Below are 24,735 nucleotides of genomic sequence, written 5' to 3'. Positions count from 1 at the left end.
TCTAAGTTGTATTTTTTAAGAATCAATGGGTATATACAGTATCATTCATTTAGAAGTCCAAAAATGGATGCAGCATCCCAGACTTTCCCTTTAATAAAAGACAGGTTTATTTCTCAAACCGGACAAATGTATATGTTGACTCCCTGAGTATCAATTAGTATTCCTATTATTATATTCTCTGGCAATTTAAAGCTTAGTATTCCTATTATTATATTCTCTGGTAATTTAAAGCTTACTCATTCACAAGGATGGCTAACTGAACTATTCTCTCAGAAGTGTGTCCTTGTGAATCTCAAGGGCTGAGTGGACAGGCAGCCCAATTCAGATTTTTCCCACGGCTAATTCGTTTTTTGACAATCACATAAGATCTTTTCACATCAGATCTTGTTCAGACCAATTAGTTAGTGAAAAAAATATTAGAATTGGGGTGCCTGTGTAAATGCAGAAAAGTTGACCAGTTTGGTCAGTGGACACATTTCATACCATAAATCAAATGATCTCCAACACAAATGACCATCTCGAATACTGTGTTGACACATGCAGCACAATTCTGATCTTTAGCCCATTATAGTCAAAAGATCTGATCAGTCAAAAGACCAATAGTGACAAAAAGATCAGTGTGTAAATGTAGCCATAGCAAAAAAGTGAGAAAAATCTGACAAAAAAATGTGATATCCATCCTATTAAACATATTAATGTCAAGCTTAAATCATGGTCATTAATTAGCATAACATATCCACATTTCAGACATTTACATTCATTTGTTCATATTTACAGCTGTGCTTCAGACATGGAGAGGGTTCACTTGTTGTCCCATAAATACAATTTCTCCAACTGAAAACCTACCTTAAAAAAAAAAAATGCATTAAAAGTACACAAAAATATGATATAGTCATAATTTGTGTACTCACAAGGTGGGGGAAACTCCATTGAAATTCAGTGTCATTGCTCACACAATTGCTCACACATTGCTCACACAAATTTAGTCAATAGTCAATGTTCTATTCCTTCCCAATCCAGTCTCAGTCTCAGTCTCAGTCACAGAACTGCAAGATTCTTTCTGCATACTGCGTGGATAGGAAAGGCCTTTCATCCGTGCCCTCTGACCTCTCTCTACTGTCCCTGTCCTGGTCCGGTCACTTCTGGTCTGGTCCAGTCAGTTCTGGTCTGTCCAGTCAGTTCTGGTGTGGTCCAGTCAGTTCTGGTGAGTCCAGTCAGTTGGACATAACGCTGTCTGACTCTGATCCAGAAGAGGCTTCAGCCTCGTCAGCGGAGGTGGTCAGGGCGGGGTAGGGCCGTGGCTGGTCCAGGTTGACGTAGGTCACCTTAAGGCTGATGTAGTGCTCTCCCTCCAGGCAGGACCAGATCTCCAGCACCTCCTGGTCCAGCGTGTGGAAATCAGGCCTGAGCTCCGGCTCTGGGTCCCAGCACTCCAGCATGATTGAGTACCTGTAGAGAAACAACAGCAGCCATCAACAACCAAGACAGAGAAGCTGTAGAGCAATGGCAACCGCCGTCAACAACCAAGAGTTCCAAGAAAAACAACAACCGCCGTCAACAACCATGAGTACCTAGAAAAACAACAACCGCCGTCAACAACCATGAGTACCTAGAAAAACAACAACCGCCGTCAACAACCATGAGTACCTAGAAAAACAACAACTACCATCAACAACCATGAGTACCTAGAAAAACAACAACCGCCGTCAACAACCATGAGTACCTAGAAAAACAACAACCGCCGTCAACAACCATGAGTACCTAGAAAAACAACAACCGCCGTCAACAACCATGAGTACCTAGAAAAACAACAACCGCCGTCAACAACCATGAGTACCTAGAAAAACAACAACCGCCGTCAACAACCATGAGTACCTAGAAAAACAACAACTGCCATCAACAACCATGAGTACCTAGAAAAACAACAACCGCCGTCAACAACCATGAGTACCTAGAAAAACAACAACCGCCGTCAACAACCATGAGTACCTAGAAAAACAACAACCGCCGTCAACAACCATGAGTACCTAGAAAAACAACAACTGCCATCAACAACCATGAGTACCTAGAAAAACAACAACTGCCATCAACAACCATGAGTTCCTAGAAAAACAACAACTGCCATCAACAACCATGAGTACCTAGAAAAACAACAACCGCCGTCAACAACCATGAGTTCCTAGAAAAACAACAACTGCCATCAACAACCATGAGTACCTAGAAAAACAACAACCGCCGTCAACAACCATGAGTACCTAGAAAAACAACAACCGCCGTCAACAACCATGAGTACCTAGAAAAACAACAACCGCCATCAACAACCATGAGTACCTAGAAAAACAACAACCGCCGTCAACAACCATGAGTACCTAGAAAAACAACAACTGCCGTCAACAACCATGAGTTCCTAGAAAAACAACAACCGCCGTCAACAACCATGAGTACCTAGAAAAACAACAACTGCCATCAACAACCATGAGTACCTAGAAAAACAACAACTGCCATCAACAACCATGAGTTCCTAGAAAAACAACAACTGCCATCAACAACCATGAGTACCTAGAAAAACAACAACCGCCGTCAAACAACCATGAGTTCCTTGAAAAACAACAACTACCATCAACAACCATGAGTACCTAGAAAAACAACAACCGCCGTCAACAACCATGAGTACCTAGAAAAACAACAACTTCCATCAACAACCATGAGTTCCTAGAAAAACAACAACTGCCGTCAACAACCATGAGTTCCTAGAAAAACAACAACCGCAGTCAACAACCATGAGTTCCTAGAAAAACAACAAACGCCATCAACAACCAAGCTCATCTGAGATACATTTTTCAAATTCTTAGCTTACGGGGTAGAAAATGATCCCAGAACCACTTACAGGGCATCAGGGCAGAACTGTGGCTGGGGAAGCCTGCGCCCCTTCAACAGGAATTGAGTGATGTCATAGGGGTCCACCTCAGGATAGGGGCTAGCTCCTCTGGTCAACAGCTCCCACATCAGGACCCCAAATGACCACTGTGAAGACAAGGGGTAAAGAGCTAGAGTCAAGACAGATCAAGTATACAGAGTATGCTAACTAAGGCCATGTCCACTCACCACGTCTGACTTAGTGGTGAACTTCTGTGTCTGCAGGCTCTCTATGGCCATCCACTTGACTGGCAGCTTGGCCTTCTTGTGGTCCTGGATGCTGTAGTACTCCTTGTCAAACACATCTCTGGCCATGCCGAAGTCTGCCACCTTCACCGTGAACGTTTCATCAAGCCTAAAGAGACAATAGATAATAGATGATAATACAGATATTAAAGATGGGACTGCCAGGTCCTGGATTGAGAAATAGTCTTTATACATTAGATTCAACTTATAATGTCACATGCACTAGTACAGTGAAATGGCTTTCTTGCAAGCTCCAAACCCAACAATGCAGTAATCAATAACAATGTAACACTAAAAAGAACATAAGGTAGAACAAAAACACACAATAAATAAAAATAAGAAGAACAGAAGAAAGTAAGTAAGCATAATATATAGAGGGTCAGTCAGTTCTAGTACCATATTTACAATGTGCAGGGATACTGGCTCGATAGATGTAGATACTGTATTTATAGGGGTAAGGTGACTAGTATCAGGATATATGATAAACCAAGTAGCAGCAGCGTATATGATGATTGTATGTGAGTGGGTGGGTTTAGAGTCAGTAGTGAGTGCTTGTGTGTGTGTTGGCGTGTCCAAAAGGTATGAGTGACAGGGCTGCCCTTGACTTACATGCAATTCCTAGCTGCCAGGTCTCTGTGTACAAACTTCTTCTGGGCCAGGTACTCCATCCCTTTGGCAACTTGCAGCCCAAAGCCAATCAGGTCTTTCACTGTTGGGTTCTGGAGGAGGAGAGAAAGAGTAGCACAGGAGTCGTTGGGGAGATTTCATTAAAACCTCTACAGGATCGGTGGGTCCCCCACGGGACGGTTGAGCTAACGTAGGCTACTGCGATTAGCATGAGGTTGTAAGTAGCAAGATCATTTCCCAGAACATAGACATATCTGATATTGGCAGAAAGCTTCAATTCTTGTTAATCTAACTGCACTGTCCAATTTACAGTAGCTATTACAGTGAAAGAAAACCATGCTATTGTTTGAGGAGAGTGCACAGTTATGTACTTGAAAAGTGATTAATAAATTAATTAGGCACATGTGGGCAGTCTTGATACAAATGTTTAAACAGAAATGCAATGGTTCATTGGATCAGTCTAAACCTTTGCACATACACTGCTGCCATCTAGTGGCCAAAATCTAAATTGCACCTGGGCTGGATTAATATATTATGGCCATTCTCTTGCATTTCAAAGGTGATGGTACAAAATAATTACTAATAAACGCATGTTTTTTCTTTGTATTATCTTTTTCCAGATGTGATATATATTCTCCTAATTTAATTTCACATTTCCACAGACTTCAAAGTCTTTCCTTTCACATGGTTACTTCAGGTCCTGAGCTACAGGCAGTTAGACTTGGGATGTAATTTTAGGTGAACATTTTTAAAAAGGGGTGGATACTTAAGAGTTAATAAAACCAAAGCACGCAGTAATCTTCAGTACACTGGTGAAAAAGGTTAAGTATCAGTTAAATCTGGCGATTCTGTCCCTTTACTTTGACAAAGAAAGGCCCTATAGGCTGACTTACCCTCCTTTCACAGCGTATAAAGTGGCGCAGGTCTCCATATTTCATATAGGGCAGCACCACCAGGGGGAGCCCCTCCTGAGGCAGAAGAATGCCCAGCAGGGACAGAACGTTGGTGTGGTGGAACTCCTTCATCAGGATGCCCTCTCTCAGGAACTGCTCCACCTCCTCCAGGGCCGTGATCCCTGAGAGTGAGAGCGAGCGAGAGAGTGCGAGAGAGAGCGCGAGAGAGAGCATTGTTCTACATGAAACTAGCAGGATATACACTCAGCGAATGACTAGCATAGTTGTTTATGGCAAGAGGGCTCAAAATGTAAATAATCAACTTACTGTTCAATGCTTTAACAGCACAGTGGATTAACTGTTGGTTCTTGTTGTCTGTTAGGTAGCCATGGTACACAGTCCCAAAATTACCTGAATAACAACAAAATGACATCAGTGTTTTTTGGGGATATTGCTCTAGTCTAGTTACATACTTGTAAATGAAAAAAATATGAACATGTGATTGAGTGGAAATAGAAATGGATGGACTCTAATGAATTGAAGCTGACTACCAGAAACATGTTTCTTCTCTCAGTATCTGAGAAGGTCCCGATTAGTTTGGCGTGACAATGACAATAGGAGTCGGCAAGACAGCACCAACAATTCTTGGACTGGTCTATCCATACCTTTGCCAATGATCTGGTTGCGGTGAATGTTGACCGTGTCGGCTGGGATCAGGACGTCTCTGACCTCCTCCAGGAGCTCAGGTTTCAGGGTGTCCACTGTGATCAGAGGCACGGCCAAGGGGTCAAAGGTGGCAGTGTAGACCAGGCCATGGAAGGTTATCCCTCCTGAGCCTGTCGTCTGGCTCGGCTGGTAGGACAGGTCTGGAGTACAGAGGAAACATTGATGAATGAATATGAATAACAAGATTGATGAATCATAATCAATGATCACATCAAGGGTCTCACCTCGTCTATAGTCACCTGTGGGGGATAGGTCAGGGTTGCTGCTTATTCTTCTGCGGACGGACATCCTTGCTAAACGAGTCTCTACATTGGCTGAAATTTCTAAATCAACACAATTAATGACATTGTCATATACAGTACCAGTCAAAAGTTTGGACACAGAACACACATGGGTAAAGAGGCATTTGAAAATTTGGCATTGGCGTTGATTGGTTAGAGATGATCCAATCGCTTATGAATTTGTTTTGTACAACACCCCTCATTTTGACACCCCCAGAAACAACTTCAACTATGGCAGGCTCAGTGTGAAGTATGTAGTGAACATTGAGCAGCGGAAGAATTCAGTTTGGGTCATGAGGCAAATAGTGTATAGATCCAGTAATATACAGTACCAGTCAAAAGTTTGGACACACCTACTCATTCCAGGGTTTTTCTTTATTTTTACTATTTTCTACAATGTAGAATAATAGTGAAGACATAAAAAATATGAAATAACACATATGGAATCATGTAGTAACCAAAAAAAGTGTTAAACAAATAAAATTATATTTTAGATTTTAGACTCTTCAAACTAGCCACATTTTGCCTTGACGACAGCTTTGCACACTCTTGGCATTCTTTCAACCAGCTTCATGAGGTACTGTAGTCACCTGGAATGCATTTCAATTAACAGGTGTGCCTTATTAAAAGTACATTTGTGGAATTTCTTTCCTTCCTAATGCATTTGAGCCAATCAGTTGTGTTGTGACAACGTAGGGGTGGTATACAGAAGATATCCCTATTTGGTAAAAGACCAAGTCCATCATTATGGCAAGAACAGCTCAAATAAGCAAAGAGAAACGACAGTCCATCAATACTTTAAGACATGAAGGTCAGTCAATCTGAGAAATTTCAGTGCAGTCGCAAAAACCAGCAAGCGCTATGATGAAACTGGCTCTCATGAGGGCCGACACAGGAAAGAAATACCCATAGTTACCTCTGCTGCAGAGGATAAGTTCATTGGAGTTACCAGCCACAGAAATTGCAGCCCAAACAAATGCTTCACAGTGTTCCAGTAAGAGACAAATCTCCACATCAACTCTTCAGAGGAGACTGGGTGAATCATGCTTTCATGGTCGAATTGCTGCAAAGAAACCACTAATAAAGGAGAGACTTGCTTGGTCCAAGAAACAGGAGCAATGGACATTAAACCGGTGGAAATCTGTCCTTTGGTCTGAAGAGTCCACATTTGAGATTTTTGGTTCCAACTACCGTGTCTTTGTGAGACACAGAGTAGGTGAATGGATGATCTCCACATGTGTGGTTCCCACCGTGAAGCATGGATGAGGAGGTGTGATGGTGCTTTGCTGGTGACAGTGTCTGTGATTTATTTAGTATTCAAGGCACAATTAACCAGCATGGCTGCCACAGCATTCTGCAGCGATATGCCATCCCATCTGGTTTGCGCTTAGTGGGACTATCATTTGTTTTTCTACAGGACAATGACCCAACACACCTCCAGGCTGTGTAAGGGCTATTTGACCAAGAAGGAGAGTGATGGAGTGCTGCATCAGATGACCTGGCCTCCACAATCACCTGACATCAACCCAATTGAGATGGTTTGGGATGAATTGGACTGCAGAGTGAAGGAAAAGCAGCCAACAAGTGCTCAGCATATGTAGGAACTCCTTCAAGACCTATGGAAAAGCATTCCAGGTGTAGCTGGTTGAGACAATTCCAAGAGTGTGCAAAGATGTCATCAAGGCAAAGGGTGGCTACTTTGAAGAATATAAAAATAAAATATATTTAGATTTGTTTAACACTTTTTTGGTTACTACATGATTCCATATGTGTTCTTTCATAGTTTTGATGTCTTCACTATTATTCTACAATGTAGAAAATAGTACAAATAAAGAAAAACCCTTGACCTAGTAGGTGTGTCCAAACTTTTGACTGGTACTGTACATACTTAGATCAAAGCAAACAACTTCAGATACCTACTAGATGTGAGCAAATTGAAGATAACATACTACAAGAGTGCAAATGTATGATCTTAATATGAGCCATTTGCTACAGCAGGAAAAAGATTCTGCAGCAACAGGACATGTATATTGTTATGTGGATTATAATTAATGGAATATTTTTATAGGTTGATACACTTTTCTCAAATCTGAAATTTCAAAGTGGAAATTACAAACTTCAGAAGCCTATTTAAACCTCAAATACACTACAAGTTTAAAATGTCCTACATTGCAGGAAAGTTATCCTGAAACAGGGTTATAAAATTAAGCTCCAATAACTGTACTGGTAGATGAAAGCGAATCCCACGGAAACCCACGGTAATCTCATGGTAGCAAATCCTACGGACAGTAACGGTTCTCACCTTTCTTTTTCTTCCTCACATATTTCATGGCGATGAAAGCCAGGGCAGCGCCAACGCACAATGCAGCAAAGATCCCCATCACCACACCCACTGTGTTGACAGTGTTGCTGAAGAAGACCACAGTGCCCACCTCATAGGCATGCCCATTCACAGACACCTGGGACAGAAACCAGGATATCACTCAGACCTTTGGATCGTTTTTATATCACTTTACTTTAGTACCAGTTTACTCATGGATTGATGGCTTGCTATTAACTTGGGATAGGCGTGCCACTAGCACCCCACCTCAACAACATCCGGTAAAATTGCAGAGTGTGAAATTCAAAATACAAAATTCGTAATATTAAACATTCATGAAAATACAAGTATCTTACATCGTTTAAAAGCTTAACTTCTTGATAATCCAGCCGGTTTGTCAGATTTCAAAAAGGCTTTACGGCAAAAGCACACCATGCGATTATCTGAGGACAGCGCCCCGCATACAAAAGCATTACATACATTTTCCAACCAAGCAGAGGCATCAAGAAAGTCAGAAATAGCGATAAAATAAATAACTTACCTTTGAAGATCTTCATCTGGTTGCAATCACAAGGGTCCCAGCTACATAACAAATGGTCCTTTTGTTCGAAAAAGTCCTTCTTTATATCCCAAAAATATCAGTTTAGTTGGCGCGTTTGACTCAGTAATCCACCGGTTTCCCTCGTTCAAAATGCATACAAATGAATCCCGAAAGTTACCAATAAACTTCGTCCAAACAAGTCAAACAACATTTCTAATCAATCCTCAGGTACCCTAATATGTAAATAAATGAAAACATTTAAGACGGAGAATAGTATGTTCATTACCGAAGATAAATAACGAAGTGTGCGCCCTCACGTCCACCCATTGTCCTTGCAGAGTGTACTAGGGGAACAGCACGAGAGGGGGCTCTCAGGATTGGAACACGAGAGACTCCGATCTCTGAATCCTGTGTCTTTGCCAAGGCATTGCTATAGACGTGCAGCCAAATTAGTTTTCACTTCAGAACCTTTTTATGAAATAAATTGTTTTTCTGGCACCACAACACTACAGCCAAAATGGGAGCTCTTAGAAAAACTACAAATTCTAGCTCATTTTTCAAAAAACAAGCCTGAAACTCTTTTTAGTGACTGTTGACATCTACTGGAAACCCTAGGAACTGCAATCTGGGAGGTATTACATTCATATTCCCATAGACAGGCATTATAATGAGTGGTGAGCTCAAAAAAACTGGATGGATTCTCCTCAGGTTTTCGCCTGCTATATCAGTTCTGTTATACTCACAGACATTATTGTAACAGTTTTGGAAACTTTAGCGTGTTTTCTATCCAATACTACCAAGTATATGCATATCCTTGCTTCTGGGCCTGAGTAACAAGCAGTTTACTTTGGGCACCTCATTCATCCAAACTTCTGAAAACTGCCCCCTATCCATAAGAAGGTTGGGGGTCAATTCCATTTCAATTCAGTCAAAGTAAACTGAAATTCTAATTCCAATTCATTTAAATGGAATTGACCCAAAACCTGTTTTCTTTCTGACAGCTGTTACTAATGGCCCAGTTTGGTTTACTATAGAAGAGGCATAATAATGGTTAACTAAGGGTTAAGTTCAATTAGGTTAACCATTACAGTAAGTAGAGTAGCTCACCCTGACAGGTGACCCTTCACTGGGGATGATGAGATTCTTGGGGATCCTGCAGGTCAGTTCGTTGTCCAGTACTTGGACACCACAGTCCACACCTCCAATGCTCATTGTAATCTCCATACAGGGACTCACCATGCTCAGCTTGTTGTGCTGCAGAACAAGGCAGAGCAAGACTCATTGTCTCATTGTGGTACTTATTGGAGCCTGGTTATTATTTACTACAGGGGCCGAAACGGGTTAGTTGTAAGCTGGTTGTAATGATGTCATTTCAACCAATCAGCTATGTCCGCTGGGACCTAAGAAATTAAGAAATCTACTACTTACACTACTGGTACAACAACAGTCATGGTCAGATTTACACAGCAATCAATTGTTCAATTGTAGAATAGAGTTACTGTACTTGATTGACTGACTACGTTGCTGGTTGATAATGCCTGTGTGTATGATTGTGAACGTACATGCAGGGAAACCTCAGTCTGTCCAGGGCTCAGGCTCAGTACGTTGCCTTCGTACTCAAAGGGGGTGATGCTGGCGTCTGGTTGGTATTCGAAGCGCTTCACCACAAGTTTGTTGGCCCCGTCCATGTTGATAGTGATGATGCCCTTGTCGGTCTCATTCCTGGGGAAAACCGGGGCGAAGCACTCCATACGTGTGGGGGTTGCTGTGCCGTTGCAGACCTGGGTTATATTCAAAGTGTCAATAACAGTATTCTGGGGATAATTTACTCACATTTCATAGATGTTACCCCCATCTTAGGTTTATGAGGCCCAGAGTTGTTAACCCTAGAAGATAACTTACACGCTGCAGAAGCTTCTGTGAGGGGTTGTGGGATTTGTAGCGGATCACAGTGTTGTACGCAGAGTCCAGATTACTGCCTTTGATGATGATTTTGGATCCACTTAATCACACGATTCAACAAATAAAAACAAACAAATACAGACTTTGTGTTTGAGGTCACTATTGCTGAGTGTACATTGAGGGGAAACCAGCACTATTTGCAGTTTATTCTTTATTATTTTTCAAATAGTTGTGGCAGTTGCTGAAATGAGACCCCACAAATGGACACACAACAGGTCTCAGCATGTCTATTTCTGTTGGCCAAATCTTCACTTAGATGTACCTAATTGTCTCAAGAGAGGTTGAAAATTTCCTGCACAGCATGTTTTCCCTCAGCTATTAGGACATGCTATTAGGACATGCTATTAACATGCTACTACTGGCTGCTCTGTCATTGTATCTAACACTATGCCTGCTATCAACTGTCTTTTCAACTGTTTTCTACAGTTCTATAAAGCAGCGCATTTGTCAGTCAGCTATGCCCTGAAGCACCCAGATGATGCCAGCTGGCCAGTGAGTAAAGTACGGCCTAATCTCTCGTGGACAGATTCGGGAAGTGACAACATTGTGAGAATTTTACTTCTGGGTAACCAAGATTAAGTATGGCCTACCTTCTGAAGCTGCAGACTGGCTGTATCACAGTGATCACAGGGTTCTTCTTGTAGTGAAACATCTTGGTAGTAGCCACTTGGGATTTGTCAATGAAAACCCTGACAGGCACCTTCTTCACCACTGCCAACCCTTTGGACAGGCAGACTATGGAGGACATGGTCCCAGTACCCTCAGTGACACTGGCAAAGACAGCGTAACAACATAATATTATGAACACTAATATACCGTAGATACAGACAGATACATACAAAGAAAGGGACACATTGTTTAGTTCCAATGAGAGACCTTGAGAGAGCAAATTACACAGCAGAAACCAACGAAAACAGCGAGATGTGGATGCCCATAATTACCTCTTGATGGGGCAGTCCTGGTCTCCTATAGACACAGTCTTTATCATCCCAGCATTCAAGTGATGCCCTGTCACTGTGACCAAGGTTCCCCCTATTTGAGGCCCGTAGTCAGGAGTGATTGCTGTGATACTTGGCTCCTGGATAGAAAAGTAGACATTAGGATGAATTAAATATATATACAGTGCATTCGGAAAGTATTCAGACCCCTTGACTTTTTCCACATTTTGTTACGTTACAGCCTTATTCTAAAATTTATAAAATTGTTTTTTTCCTCATCAATCTACACACAATAGCCCAAATGAACAGGTTTTATCATTTTTTGCAACTTTACAAAAGTACAAAACTGAAATATCACATTTACATTAGTATTCAGACCCTTCACTCAGTACTTTCTTGAAGCACCTTTGGAAGCGATTACAGCCTCGAGTCTTCTTGGGTATGACGTTACAAGCTTGGTACACCTTTCTTTGTGGAGTTTCTCCCATTCTTCTCTGTAGATCCTCTCAAGCTCTGTCAGGTTGGATGGGGAGCGTCGCTGCACAGCTATTTTCAGGTCCCTACAGAGATGTTCAATCGGGTTCAAGTCCGTTCTCTGGCTGGGCCACTCAAGGACATTCAGAGACTTGTCCCGAAGCCACTCGTGCGTTGTCTTGGCTGTGCGCTTAGGGTCGTTGTTCAGTTGGAAGGTGAACCTTCACCCCAATCTGAGGTCCTGAGCGCTTTGAAGCAGGTTTTCATCAAGGATCTCTCTGTACTTTCCCTTGACCCTGAATAGTATCCCAGTCCCTGCCGCTGAAAAACATCCCCACAGCATGATGCTACCACCACCATGCCTTCACCGTAGGGATGGTGCCAGGTTTCCTCCAGACGTGACGCTTGGCATTCAGGCCAAAGGGTTCAATCTTGGTTTCATCAGACCAGAGAATCTTGTTTCTCATGGTCTGCGAGTCTTTAGGTGCCTTTTGGCAAACTCCAAGCAGCCTGTCAGGTACCTTTTACTGAGGAGTGGCTTCCGTCTGGCCACTCTACCATAAAGGCCTGATTGGTGGAGTGCTGCAGAGATGGTTGTCCTTCTGGAAGTTTCTCCAATCTCCACAGAGGAGTTTCTCCAATCTCCAAACTTCTTCCATTTAAGAATGATGGAGGCCACTGTTCTTGGGGAGCTTCAATGCTAACAGAAATATTTTGGTACCCTTCCCCAGATCTGTCCCTCGACACAAACCTGTCTCTGAGCTCTATGGACAATTCCTTCAACCTCATGGTTTTTGCTTTGACATGCACTGTCAACTGTGGGACCTTATATGGACAGGTGTGTGCCTTTCCAAATCTTGTCCAATCAATTGAGTTTACCACAGGTGGAATATCAATTTTGAGTCTCATAGCAAAGGATTTGAATACTTATGTAAATAAGGTATTTCTGTTTTTCATTTTTAATACATATGCAAAACATTCTAGAAACCTGTTTTCACTTTGTCATTATGGGATATTGTGTGTAGATTGATGACAATTATTTTTAATTTAATCCATTTTAGAATAAGGCTATAACATAACAAAACGTGGAAAAAGTCAAGGGATCTGACTACTTTCCGAATGCACGGTATAAATCTGTGTGGAAGCGCCTGCCTTCAATATACTTTGTATCCCTCATTTACTCAGCTGTTTCCTTTAATTTAGCAGTTACATACATACAGTACAAATCAAAAGTTTGCACACACCTACTCATTCCAGGGGTTTTCTTTATTTTTACTATTTTCTACAATGTATCTATAGGACCCTCAGGATGACAAATCAGAGCAAGATTACTGAATGTAAGTACATTATTTACCTTCAGAGGTGAATATATCAAACCAGTTGCTGTGAAAAAAGTATTTTGTTGTTGTGCACTCTCCTCAAACGATAGCATGGATTTTTTTCACTGTAATAGCTACTGTAAATTGGACAGTGCAGTTAGAGTAACAAGAATGTAAGCTTTCTGCCCATATAAGACATGTCTATGTCCTGGGAAATGTTCTTGTTACTTACAACATCATGCTAATCACATTAGTGCACGTTAGCTCAACTGTCCCGGAGGAGGGACACTGATCCCGTAGATGTGAATGTTCTTTTATCTGTTTTTTTTATCTGGTTTTATTGCTAGCTTAAGTTACCTGGGGTGGCAGAGAGTTACATGTACTCTTTTTTTATTTTTTTTATTTAACCTATATTTAACTCATGGCTTTATTTAATAATGTGTGTTTCCCAGCCTCTGTTCTGGAACTGGGGACTGTGAAGGGACCTCTGGCTGCATGTCTTGTGTGGTACTGATGAGTGTCCTAACTGTGTGCCAACTGATTGAACAGAGAGTTCAGTACCTTTAACACATCAACACCTCACACAAAGACCAGTAGTGATGCCTTCAATCTCTCCTCGACATGCATACCACTGACATTCACCCTCCATGTACATCTAAGTGAAATATGTGCTGTTCTGTTCTGGACCAACTGCAATTTTCCTATGTCCTTCTTTGACGCACATGACCACACAACTGGGCAGTAGTCCATGTGTGACAAAACGAGGGCCTGTAGGACCTGCCTGGTTGATTTAGTTGTCAAGAAAGCAGAGCATTGCCTTATCATGGACAGACCTCTTACCATTTTAGCAACCATTGAGTCTATATGTTTTGACCATGACATCTTGCTATCTAGGGTTACACCCAGCAGTTTAATCTACTCAACTTGCTCAATCACCACATTATTCAATAATAGATCTAGATTAGATTTAGGGTTGAGTGAGTGATTTGTCTCAAAAACGATGATTTTAGTTTTTGAGATATTTAGCACCAGCCTATTGCTAGATACTTATTCTAAAACTGACTGAAGTTCTATGTTAAGGGTGTCAGTTATTTCTGGATTTACATCCTCTGCCTTATCATGGATTGGGAGTTATATATCTAATAGAACACAGAGGGTTTTATTTAATGTAAGCCTCTCTAATGCAAATTCCGTTTTTACTGTGTCAACAATCAAATAAATGTAATCCTCCTCACCACAAAAGTGAACCCTATCATTTGGGCCTGGCCTTCAACTGAGTAGCGTCCCTCCACCTTCCCCTCATGCACTGCCACAGTGATGTTGAGATCCTGGGATGGACCCGGAACCTTAGGGTGAATGCTACACACCAGCCTAGGAAGGGTCAGCGAGAAAGATCAGTGATGCCTATAGCCTCAGCATAAAATTGTTTCACAGAGCTGATTTGGGTTGAGTTTATATGTCTCTATGCATTCTGTCTGTCTGTGTGTGTTACTCACTGTGTACTATTGCTCTTCTCTGACAGCACAGTGCAGGGAGTCGCTCCCACTCGCACCAGGTGGGTCTCCTCGCTGATGATGGCTGGTCGTAGAGGAGACTGGAACTCCCAGCCACACAGCCTTAGCTCTGTCTCACCATCAGGGGGAGCCGTCTTTGGGAAAAACTGGATCCCCAATGCAATACCATCAGAAAGACTCCTCAAATGCTTAACTCATTTCCTTAAATGCTTAACTACAGCGCCTTCAGAAAGTATTCACACCCCTTGACTTATTACACATGTTGTTGTGTTACAGCCTGAATTCAACATTGATTAAATGTACAATTGTTTTCTCACCCATCATCTACAAACAATACCTCATAATGGCAAAGTGAAAACATGTTTTTAGAAATGTTTGCATTTATTGAACATGGAATACAGAAATATCTATTTTAAGTAAGTAGTCACACCCCTTAGTCAATACATGTTAGAATCACCTTCAGCAGTGATTACACCTATGAGTCTTTCTGGGTAAGTCTCTCAAGTCATCATTTTGAAGTGACTCAAATCCTATTGATTTGCATATCTGATTTGAATCTGTTCTTTTTCCTGCACCCTGAACAGCCAAAAAGCACATGGAATAAGATATTTCAAGCCACATTTCAAACCACCTTCGTAGGTGGTTTACATAAATTAAGATACAAATCTGATTCCTGGCTATGTGACTTGTGTCTGAACATTCAAATCTGATTTATTTGCCCTCAAGTGGGATTTAGACTGTTATTCAGCAGCTCTCCTTGCTTGCTAGCTACTCTGTTGCTAGTTTGACAACAACATGTGGTAGCTAACTAGCTTGTTAATTGTTTCCAAACAAATGAGTGAATGTGCTAGAAAGCTAAACAACTACCTAGCTAGCTAGTTGGCTGCTGTGGCTAGCCAGAAAGGACTTGTTTTGAAAGTTGGATCATGTTATCCTTTAAGGCGTTAAAAGTGTTCTTTCTGAAGGCAGATTTTGAACATTCAAAGCAACTGAGAAACGACCATGGCGGACAATGTTGTCACCTTAGCATGCTACATAACTTCTGAGGGATAGGAAGCACAAGCACTACCACCAATCAGCCTACACAACTGCATACACACACGTCATTACTATGGCAACTAATGTAGCCTTGTCTGCAAATGACTGCTGTCTGAACACACACAAATCTGATTTGGTCACTTTTAACTTGCTGTTTGAACAGTCAATAGTCCAAAACAGGTTTGAAAAACAAAACTGATTTGAACATTAAGGCCTGCAGTGTGAACAAGGCTTAAGAGCTTTGCAAACCTGGATTGTACAATATTGCATATTATTATTTTTTAAATTCTTCAAGCTCTGTCAAGTTGGTTGTTGATCATTGCTAGACAGCCATTTTCAAGCCGATTTAAGTCAAAACTATAACTAGGTGACTCAGGAACATTCAATGTCGTCTTGGTAAGCAACTCCAGTGTACACAGTATTTGGCTATTTATCTCCCAGTGTCTGTTGGAAAGCAGACTGAAGCAGGTTTCCCGTAGGATTTTGCCTGTGCTTAGCTCTATTCTGTTTCTTTTTATCCTAAAAACTCCCTAGTCTTTGCAGATGACAAGCATACCCATAACATAATGCAGCCACCACCATGCTTGAAAATATGAAGGGTGGTACTCGGTGATGTGTTGTGTTGGATTTGCCCCAAAAATAACACTTTTTATTCAGGAAATAAAGTGAATTTCTATGCTACATTCTTTGCAGTTTTACTTTTGTGCCTTATTGCAAACAGGATGCATGTTTTGGAGAAGGAAAAAATATTCTCTACAGGCTTCCTTCTTTTCACTCTGTCATTTAGGTTAGTATTCTGGAGTAACTACAATGTTGTTGATATATCCTCAGTTTTCTCCTATCACAGCCATTTAACTCTGTAACTGTTTAAAAGTCACCATTGGCCTCATGGTGAAATCCTTGTGTGGTTTCCTTCCTCTCCGGCAACTGAGTTAGGAAGGACTCCTGTATCTTTGTAGTGACTGTGTGTATTGATATACAATGCAAAGTGTAATTAATAACTTCACTATGGTCAAAGGGATATTCAATCTCTACTTCTTCTTTTTTTACCCATAAACAGGTGCCCTTTTTGCGAGGCATAGGAAAACCTCCCTGGTTTTTGATTCTGTGTTTGAAATTCACTGATTCACTGATTGACTGAGGGACCTTACAGATACTGTAATTATATGTGTGTTATATGTGTGCGGTACAGAAATGCAGTAGTCATTCAAAAATCCTGATTATTGCACACAAAGTGAGTCCATGCAACTTATTGTGACTTGTTAAGCAAATTATTACTCCTGAACTTATTTAGGCTTGCCATAACAAAGGGGTTGAATACTTATTGATTTCAGCTGTTCGTTTCACTAATTTGTAAACAGTTATAAAAACATAATTCCACTTTGACATTATGGGGTATTGTGTGTAGGCCAATTACACTAGATCTCAATATAAGCCATTTTAAATTCAGTCTGTAACACAACAAAATGTGGAAAAAGTCAAGACGTGTGAATACTTTCTGAAGGCTCTGTACTCGGTTTCAATATCCTATTGATAATGTCTTGGTTTCTTCGACCTACGTGTTTGGTGGTCGTGGTTCGGACATTTATGATCAGATGAAAAGACAAGACCCTCCCTCTACTGGGTCATCTGACCCCCTACTTCAGCCCCCAGCACTCTTACCTTTGTGATGACGGGAGGACAGGACTCACTCTTCCACTGTATGAGGCACTCCTCCTGCCTGGAGCACACCCCCGAACACCAGCCACACCCTATGAACCTGGGCGCCATCAGACATGTGGAGCAGGTCAGGAAGTGTTTACATCCTGGTCCTTTAGGAGACACACTGAACATCTGGCACAGAGAGAGAGAAAAGAGAGAGAGAGTGCAAGAGAGAAATGAGAGAAGAGAGAAAGACAAAGACAAAGACAGAGACAGAGAGAGAGAGAGAGAGAGAGAGAGAGAGAGAGAGAGAGAGAGAGAGAGAGAGAGAGAGAGAGAGAGAGAGAACAAGAGAACGAGAGAACGAGAGAACGAGAGAGAGAAAAGAAAGAGTCACACTGCCAAAATAAGTCACAAGTAAAAAACAAGGGAATACCAGTAAGTATTTATGATTGAATTGAAAAGGCACCTTATTTCCAACCACAAAGAGCAAGGACTCGTTAGATTGCACAGCAGCTTTCCTGGACACCTCATTGTCCTCTCCCAGAGAATAGTTGGCAAAGATGATGGGATTTGACCTCTTCAGGATGAGCTACAACAGTCAAAGTCACTACAGTTATATCATTAAGTCATGGCAGACCTATGAAAGGAATGGACTTGTGATATGTTCTACTTAGGTTTGTTACAATGCTGAGAGAGTTAATGATTGTCATTGGAGAACACTGATTATATCATGTTTACACTTGAGAAAAGACAGTCATGCATATGGTAAAACTTTGAAATATAACTCCATCTACCCCCACTTTCACTGTCTGCATTCATGAAGTAGACTGTAATGTCATATTCTCCCACCGGATGTCTCAGTGAGTATACTGTACTGTACCACACACACCTGCAACAGCCTGCCGTCCTTGGTGCCAATGTGTGCCACAGTGTTGTTCCCGATGATGGTGACCAGTACTGAGGTGAACAGGATGTTGTTCATGTACCTGTTGAAGAGGTCCAACCTGTAGTATGGCTTAGACACCAGGGTGGACTTGGCCATGCATGTAGCGTTGTTGTCGGAGCTCTGCAGACACACAGAGAGATTACTCATACTGATTGACTATTCAAACATGACTGGTCATTTCACACCTTTTCCATTTTCCTTTTTAGATGAGGTTTATTACGTTGGTGGATCCTATGGTTTATTTTACTTTACATACAGTGAGCTCCAAATGTATTGGGACAGTGACACATTTGTTGTTGTTTTGTCTCTGTCCTCCAGAACTTTGGATTTGAAATGATACAATGACTATGAGGTTAAAGTGTAGACTGTCAGCTTAAATTGAGGGTATTGTCATCCAGAAATTGCAGCACTTTTGTACATAGTCTCCCCCCATTTTAGTGGATCAAATGTACTGGGACAAATCCACTTATATGTGTATTAAAGTAGTACAAAGTTAAGCATGAGGTCCCATATTCATAGCACGCAATGATTACATCAGGCTTGTGACTCTACAAAATGGTTGGATGCATTTGCTGTTTGTTTTGGTTGTGTTTCTGATTATTTTCTGCCCCACCACCACACACACCCCACCACCACACACACACACCCCACCACCACACACACACACCCCACCACCACACACACACACCCCACCACCACACACACACACCCCAACACCACACACACACACCCCACCACCACACACACCCCACCACCACACACACCCCACCACCACACACACACACCCCACCACCACACACACCCCACCACCACACACACACACACATCCCACCACCACACACACACACCGCACCACCACACACACACACACACACACACACACACACACACACACACACACACACACACACACACACACACACACACACACACACACACACACACACACACACACACACACCCCACCACCACACACACACACACACACCACCACCACCACCACACACACCCCACCGCCACCACACACATACACCCGCACCCAACCACCACCACACACACACACACCACCACCACCACCACCCCCCCACCACCACACACACACACCCGCACCCAACCACCACCACACACCCCACCACCACACACACACCCAACCACCACCACACACCCCACCACCACACACACACACCCCACCACCACCCAGCAGAACATAAATAAAGCTACTCCAACACAGCACAATTATCTAACCTGCCCTCACATGCCTCTTTACCGTTCCTTTAAGTGTCTTCAACACACATCTTTATCTGATCTTCCATGTTCCTACAACTCAACTATAATCAGTTGAGATGTTAAACACTGACAATATGGCTGGCAGTACACTTCTCTAACAGTGTATTTTAGTATTGAGTTGTAAACAACAATGACAGTAATAACTCATGACTGGAATTAAGTTGAGTAACCCTTCTTATAAAAAGTAGCCCGTCTTATAAACAGTAACCCTTCTTATAAACAGTAACCCGTCTTATAAACAGTAACCCACGCTGCTCTCTCTCTCTCTCTCTCTCTCTCTCTCTCTCTCTCTCTCTCTCTCTCTCTCTCTCTCATATTGAACACGTAGGAGCCAGGCACAGGGATACACTCCCTCCCCTTCACATTCCGTCACTTTTACCAACTCCATTTATAACCTCAGAGTTGGCACACCGTCCCTGCAGGTGTCCGTATGGTTCTATGAGCTCAAAAAAGGTGGAATGTTTGAAAGTCACAGTGATAAGGCCACACCTTGATAGCAGATATCACACAGCCAAACACCATTGTTTAAAATGAATGCAGTTTGTTGAGATCTATTCTTCCAACTATACATACACTACATTTCCTATCCTCATTCATTAGAATTCATGTCATAACCTGGTCACAGTCATAATATTCTTTTTAAAACAGCTTCATTCAATCATTTTGAACATTTGTAATGATCAAATACAAGATGTGCGTCGTACAATATGTAAAGTCTACCTTAAACTTACATAGTTAAGATTTCAGGAACAACGGTACTGTAGCAGGGCTTTCATGTATAGTACTCAGGCTGTATCAACAGTTCCCACCCTTTCACATGGTATGGTAATAGTCATGATTGTAACTCAACAGAGCAGAACAACAGTGTGGCAATACACTGGTGGGATCTGACTCATTCACCCCTCCCTCCCTCCCTGTTCTCGGAACACCTGACTTCCTCCGTTCACAGCACTGGTACTTGTAATGGACAATGCAATAGAAATAACCAACCTTTATGTTACTCTAATGACATAATTATGATTCAGGACTGTTGAATATCAATAAAACAAGTATATCTTCCTGTCTACCATCAGGCTTCACCGACTACCCAACAGAAGCCCTGGCAGAGCAGAGTAGAACAGAACAGAGCGGAGCAGAGCTGAATAGAGCAGAGTGGAGCAGAACAAAGCAGAGGAGAGCAGAACAGAACAGAGCGGAGCGGGGCAGAGCTGAGTGGAGCAGAGCGGAGTTGAGTAGGCCTGTCACCGACCTCATGAGGGCAGCTCTCGCAGAGCTGGAAGTGGCAGAGCCCCCTGGAGAGCTGCTCTGTGCTGGACCTGCAGCAGTCCTCCGCTCCCCGGTCGATGGCCCTGTTCACGTTGGGCATGGGGAAGGCACACATGGCTGAGTTACTGTAGGGCCTCCCAGAGCCATCTGTCACTGCAAACACTCCATAGAGGATGTCATCCTTCTCCCCCACCCCCAGCTCCTCTGCCAGCTCCTTCCCTGCCCGGCTGAAGTGGGCCGCCTGCAGCCCGTTATATACCACGTCCTGGAAAATATTGTCCCCCCCCCTCCTCCTCCGCCTGCGTTTGGGCTCGAAGCGACACTCCAGCACCACCTCACGGTACAGCCACGCTTCCGTGTCCTTCACCGGGAGACGGCCCAACCGCGTCTGATATGAGTCCAGGAGGTTCTCCCTCTGGACAGACAGGAAGTAGACATAGTCCTGTGTGGAGAAGCTGTAGATGTAGTCGATCTGGTAGGAGTTCTGTAGTTTAGGGAGCACAGTCAGACCCTGCATGACCATCTCAAAGCCATCCAGGGTCGACAGTGGCCGGCGCACCGATAAGGACGGTCTGCCGTACCTCTGTGCCACACGCTCATTGAGTGTAGCCGCTACAAAGAAGTAGGCTGTGTAGCCTTGCTCCACGATGATGACCTCAGTGCCCAGCGGGCTGGCCAGGCAGTCAGGGCAAAGGGACGGAGAGTTAGCATCCTTCCTGAAGAGACATTCAGATTTAGGTGGGGTATCATTAGAGCTAAGTTCATGTAAGTGACAGACCCCATGCTGAGAGCTCCCACAGGAGTACAGAGAGTTAAGATAAGGTGATGGGTCCAAGAGCAAGACCTCATTGTCCGTGTCTACTGAGTCCTCAAGATCGGCCTCGATGTCACACAGGCCACAGGTCTGACACTCCGGGCTGCCCACTGGGCCTGTCCTCAGCTCCCATAACTTACTGAGCTCTCCACTCACTGCCTCAATCACATTCTGAGAAGCCACATAAACCTCAGGCATGTACAGGTTGACCACTATGTTCTGGATGGGTTTGGCTGTCTGGAAGTGGGGTATTGAGTAGTTAAAGGTGAAATCCACCTCCTTGCGAGGGGTCCTGGGACAGGTGTCCAGTCCTGAGGCTTTGAGGGTCTGTATCCATATGCATGTCACCAGGAAGGTGATCCAGGGGACCATCTCCACTGCTACTGCCTGTTACCTACAACCACGAGGACATCTCCTCTCCTCCTGAACATTCTGGTGATCAGCAGGAGCTATGTGAAGAGAGAGAGAGAGAGAGAGAGAGAGAGAGAGAGAGAGAGAGAGAGAGAGAGAGAGAGAGAGAGAGAGAGAGAGAGAGAGAGAGAGAGAACTGAGGAATTTATAATAACTCTCTAACCCATTTACAACAGAGAACTAGTGGTTTGATGTACTAATCTTGTAAAAAGGGGGGATGGGAAAGAATATCTCCTAAGTGCCATGTTTACTCTGCTAGTCTGATTTGTATGACCAGAGTGAGTCAGTTTTGTTTACTCTGTTGTGTTTTTAAAGAGAGAAGATAGTATGGGTATTATTGGGGGATGGGACGGTTTGCTGATACAATCTGTGGTTGAGGGAGTGGCATTTTGTGCTAAAACTATAAACATGATTTCATATTGATCCAAAAGGATTGGTATGCATAACGTAAGTGTTTGAGTAGCAGTCCAGACTGAGTCATTAGAGTTCCACTGTATGGGAAACACCAAAGTGGGTCAAGAATCTACATTGGACAAGACAAAACATGCTCCCTGTTGACGTAACTGTGGAAATGTACTGTTTGCATTTCAGAGTCTCTCTTTCATCAAATGAACAAAAAACAATAGAAATCATGTGGTGTAACCCTATTTCATCTGTTTATTACAGTGTCTGACAGATGTATGATAATAAAGTGTTTGTAGAACCATGAGAGAGAGAGAGAGATGAGTTAGATGTCAGAATGAAAGATTAGATGAAAGTTGTGACGTTTCAGTAACTTCCTGTAATATAGCACCTCCACCAAAATGCTGTCTGAATATAAAATAGGCCTACACTGCAGAATAAAACACAATTCAGCCTCTAATCACAACATTTATGTGTGGTCTATAACCGTTAATTATAACCTACAGGCTCACGACTGGCGCAGAGGTCTAAAGCACTGCATCTCCGTGCTAGTAGGTGTCACTACAAACCCTTGTTCAATCCCTGCCTTCCGTGTCAAAATCGGTCGTGATCATAGACCAGCGCACAATTGGCCTGGTTAGGGGAGGTTTTGGCCGGGGTAGGCCGTCATTATGAAACATGCATTTGTTCTTAACTGACTTGCCTAGTGAAATAAAGGTTAAAACATATATATACTAAAAGTTATGTCATAGATCTGTGATTATTGACAGAATTGTGTTTATGATAGTTTGTAGGCTATCCATTTCTGTGTGGAATAAGAGAAGCGGATACGTCATACTTTTTTAGATAACTGGAAGATGAAGAAAGAACACAAGACAAACAATTGGATGAAAAATCCTCGGGATGTTTTGGTATCAGAAAAAGAGCGGAATACTAGAATACAACCAAAATGGACACTTATTGAAAATAAAGAATTTATAAATGCACTGAATTAGTGTAAAGTAATATGCCAGCCAGATTGCCAGGTACATACCTGAGTGCGTATAATGCCGTGTCTCCGGTTAACTCAAGTCTTGATTCCCAGACACAACACTGGCTGTCTTTGATGTTGTCTGTGGCACTAGGCTACATGCGGTCCAGTTCTGTGCGCGTGTTGATGTATAGAGCCATTTCAGAAACTCCATGTGAACTTTCTGTATGGTCCTGGGACAAGACGCACACCTGGAGCACGATTCCGCATATACTCCTCATGCCCCGCCTATGGCAAGGAAGTACGCACTGGTTTTGATTGCACAATCTATTTTTTATTTTTTTTGTCCTATGCAATATCAAATATAGCTTTTTTTCTCTCTTGAGATTCTCATCTGAAGTCACTTGAAGGAAAGCAATTTTCACACTCACGCATGAAAGCAAGCGATCACACACTCACTCGGGATTGTAAGGGGTACAAGAGTCGAGACCCAAGCATTCTTTGCGAATGGAATGCTGCTGTGGGATACGCCTCCCTGAAAACAGTTGCCAAATATGCATTGCTATCAGATACATCTCAGACACATCCCATACCAGGAAAGAATGCGCAATCTCAAGGGAAACATATATTATCCTTTACACATGAAACACAAATATTATACTGACTACAAATCAACAAGAATTTAAAAGAGCAGCAAGATCAATTTACTTCATGGTAAGTGAGGACCTTTTGCCTCTGAATAGATGTAGGCTATTAAAACTATGTTATTTTGGGGGACCAGGCCAGGGAGAGCAGCCTGGTCTCATAGACTAGACGTAACATAGTAAAAGTAATTCTGGGACACTCACATTTGTATTATATGTGATCGACCGCCTTGATTCAGTCTTATGTAGCAAAATGTGAAATGGTGTCTTTACATTGGATAAAAGCAGACACAGAACTACAAAATGGTATATCATACACTGCATTTGAAGAACAATGGGAAAGTAATTCTGCTTTGAAAGTTGATAAACTTGTAACCTCACTTTTGAGAAAATGGCCTTTGAATGTTTTGGTACCTACTGGAGAGCTTTTCTTTGTCTACACCCATTCAGCATCGTTCACACCCTCTTAAGCTTTATCCCCACCCATCTCTTTAAGGGTTGACCCGGGCGTTCTGTCCTAACAACAGCAGTCAAGCGCCCAAGCTAACTGGCTAAC

The 24,735-nt window shown here is 42.6% G+C and overlaps 1 protein-coding gene across 1 annotated transcript; it reads right to left on the bottom strand.

The window, feature by feature from the left end:
- Positions 1–23,863, bottom strand: LOC120058813 (macrophage-stimulating protein receptor-like). The gene is made up of 21 exons (XM_039007549.1): positions 23,599–23,863; positions 20,922–22,201; positions 18,329–18,505; positions 17,906–18,028; positions 17,458–17,628; positions 14,740–14,903; positions 14,479–14,614; positions 11,454–11,590; positions 11,103–11,282; positions 10,453–10,552; positions 10,113–10,331; positions 9,658–9,804; positions 7,992–8,148; positions 5,633–5,731; positions 5,348–5,548; positions 5,010–5,093; positions 4,683–4,864; positions 3,772–3,881; positions 3,106–3,271; positions 2,888–3,024; positions 1–1,449 (listed from the first exon to the last, which is right to left on the bottom strand). The coding sequence occupies exons 2-21, from the start codon at positions 22,122–22,124 to the stop codon at positions 1,215–1,217; spliced, it is 4,128 nt and encodes a 1,375-aa protein (XP_038863477.1). The 5' UTR covers positions 22,125–22,201; positions 23,599–23,863; the 3' UTR covers positions 1–1,214.
- Positions 23,864–24,735: the final 872 nt, after the last annotated feature.

Source organism: Salvelinus namaycush, chromosome 2 (genome assembly GCF_016432855.1).
Source record: "Salvelinus namaycush isolate Seneca chromosome 2, SaNama_1.0, whole genome shotgun sequence".
Lineage (NCBI taxonomy): Eukaryota > Metazoa > Chordata > Actinopteri > Salmoniformes > Salmonidae > Salvelinus > Salvelinus namaycush.
The sequence above is the reverse complement of the archived record's forward strand: the minus strand, read 5'-3'. Positions and strand labels throughout refer to the sequence as shown.

Bases quoted from the DNA above. Each gene is read 5' to 3' on its own strand.
- LOC120058813 (XM_039007549.1), bottom strand. From the start codon at position 22,124: ATGGTCCCCTGGATCACCTTCCTGGTGACATGCATATGGATACAGACC. The intron at 8,149-9,657 runs GTGAGCTACTCT...TTTCTGTCCCAG, and splicing joins GTGAAGGGTCACCTGTCAGG to GTGTCTGTGAATGGGCATGC. The intron at 1,450-2,887 runs GTAAGTGGTTCT...GTTTCTCTACAG, and splicing joins CAGTTCTGCCCTGATGCCCT to GTACTCAATCATGCTGGAGT.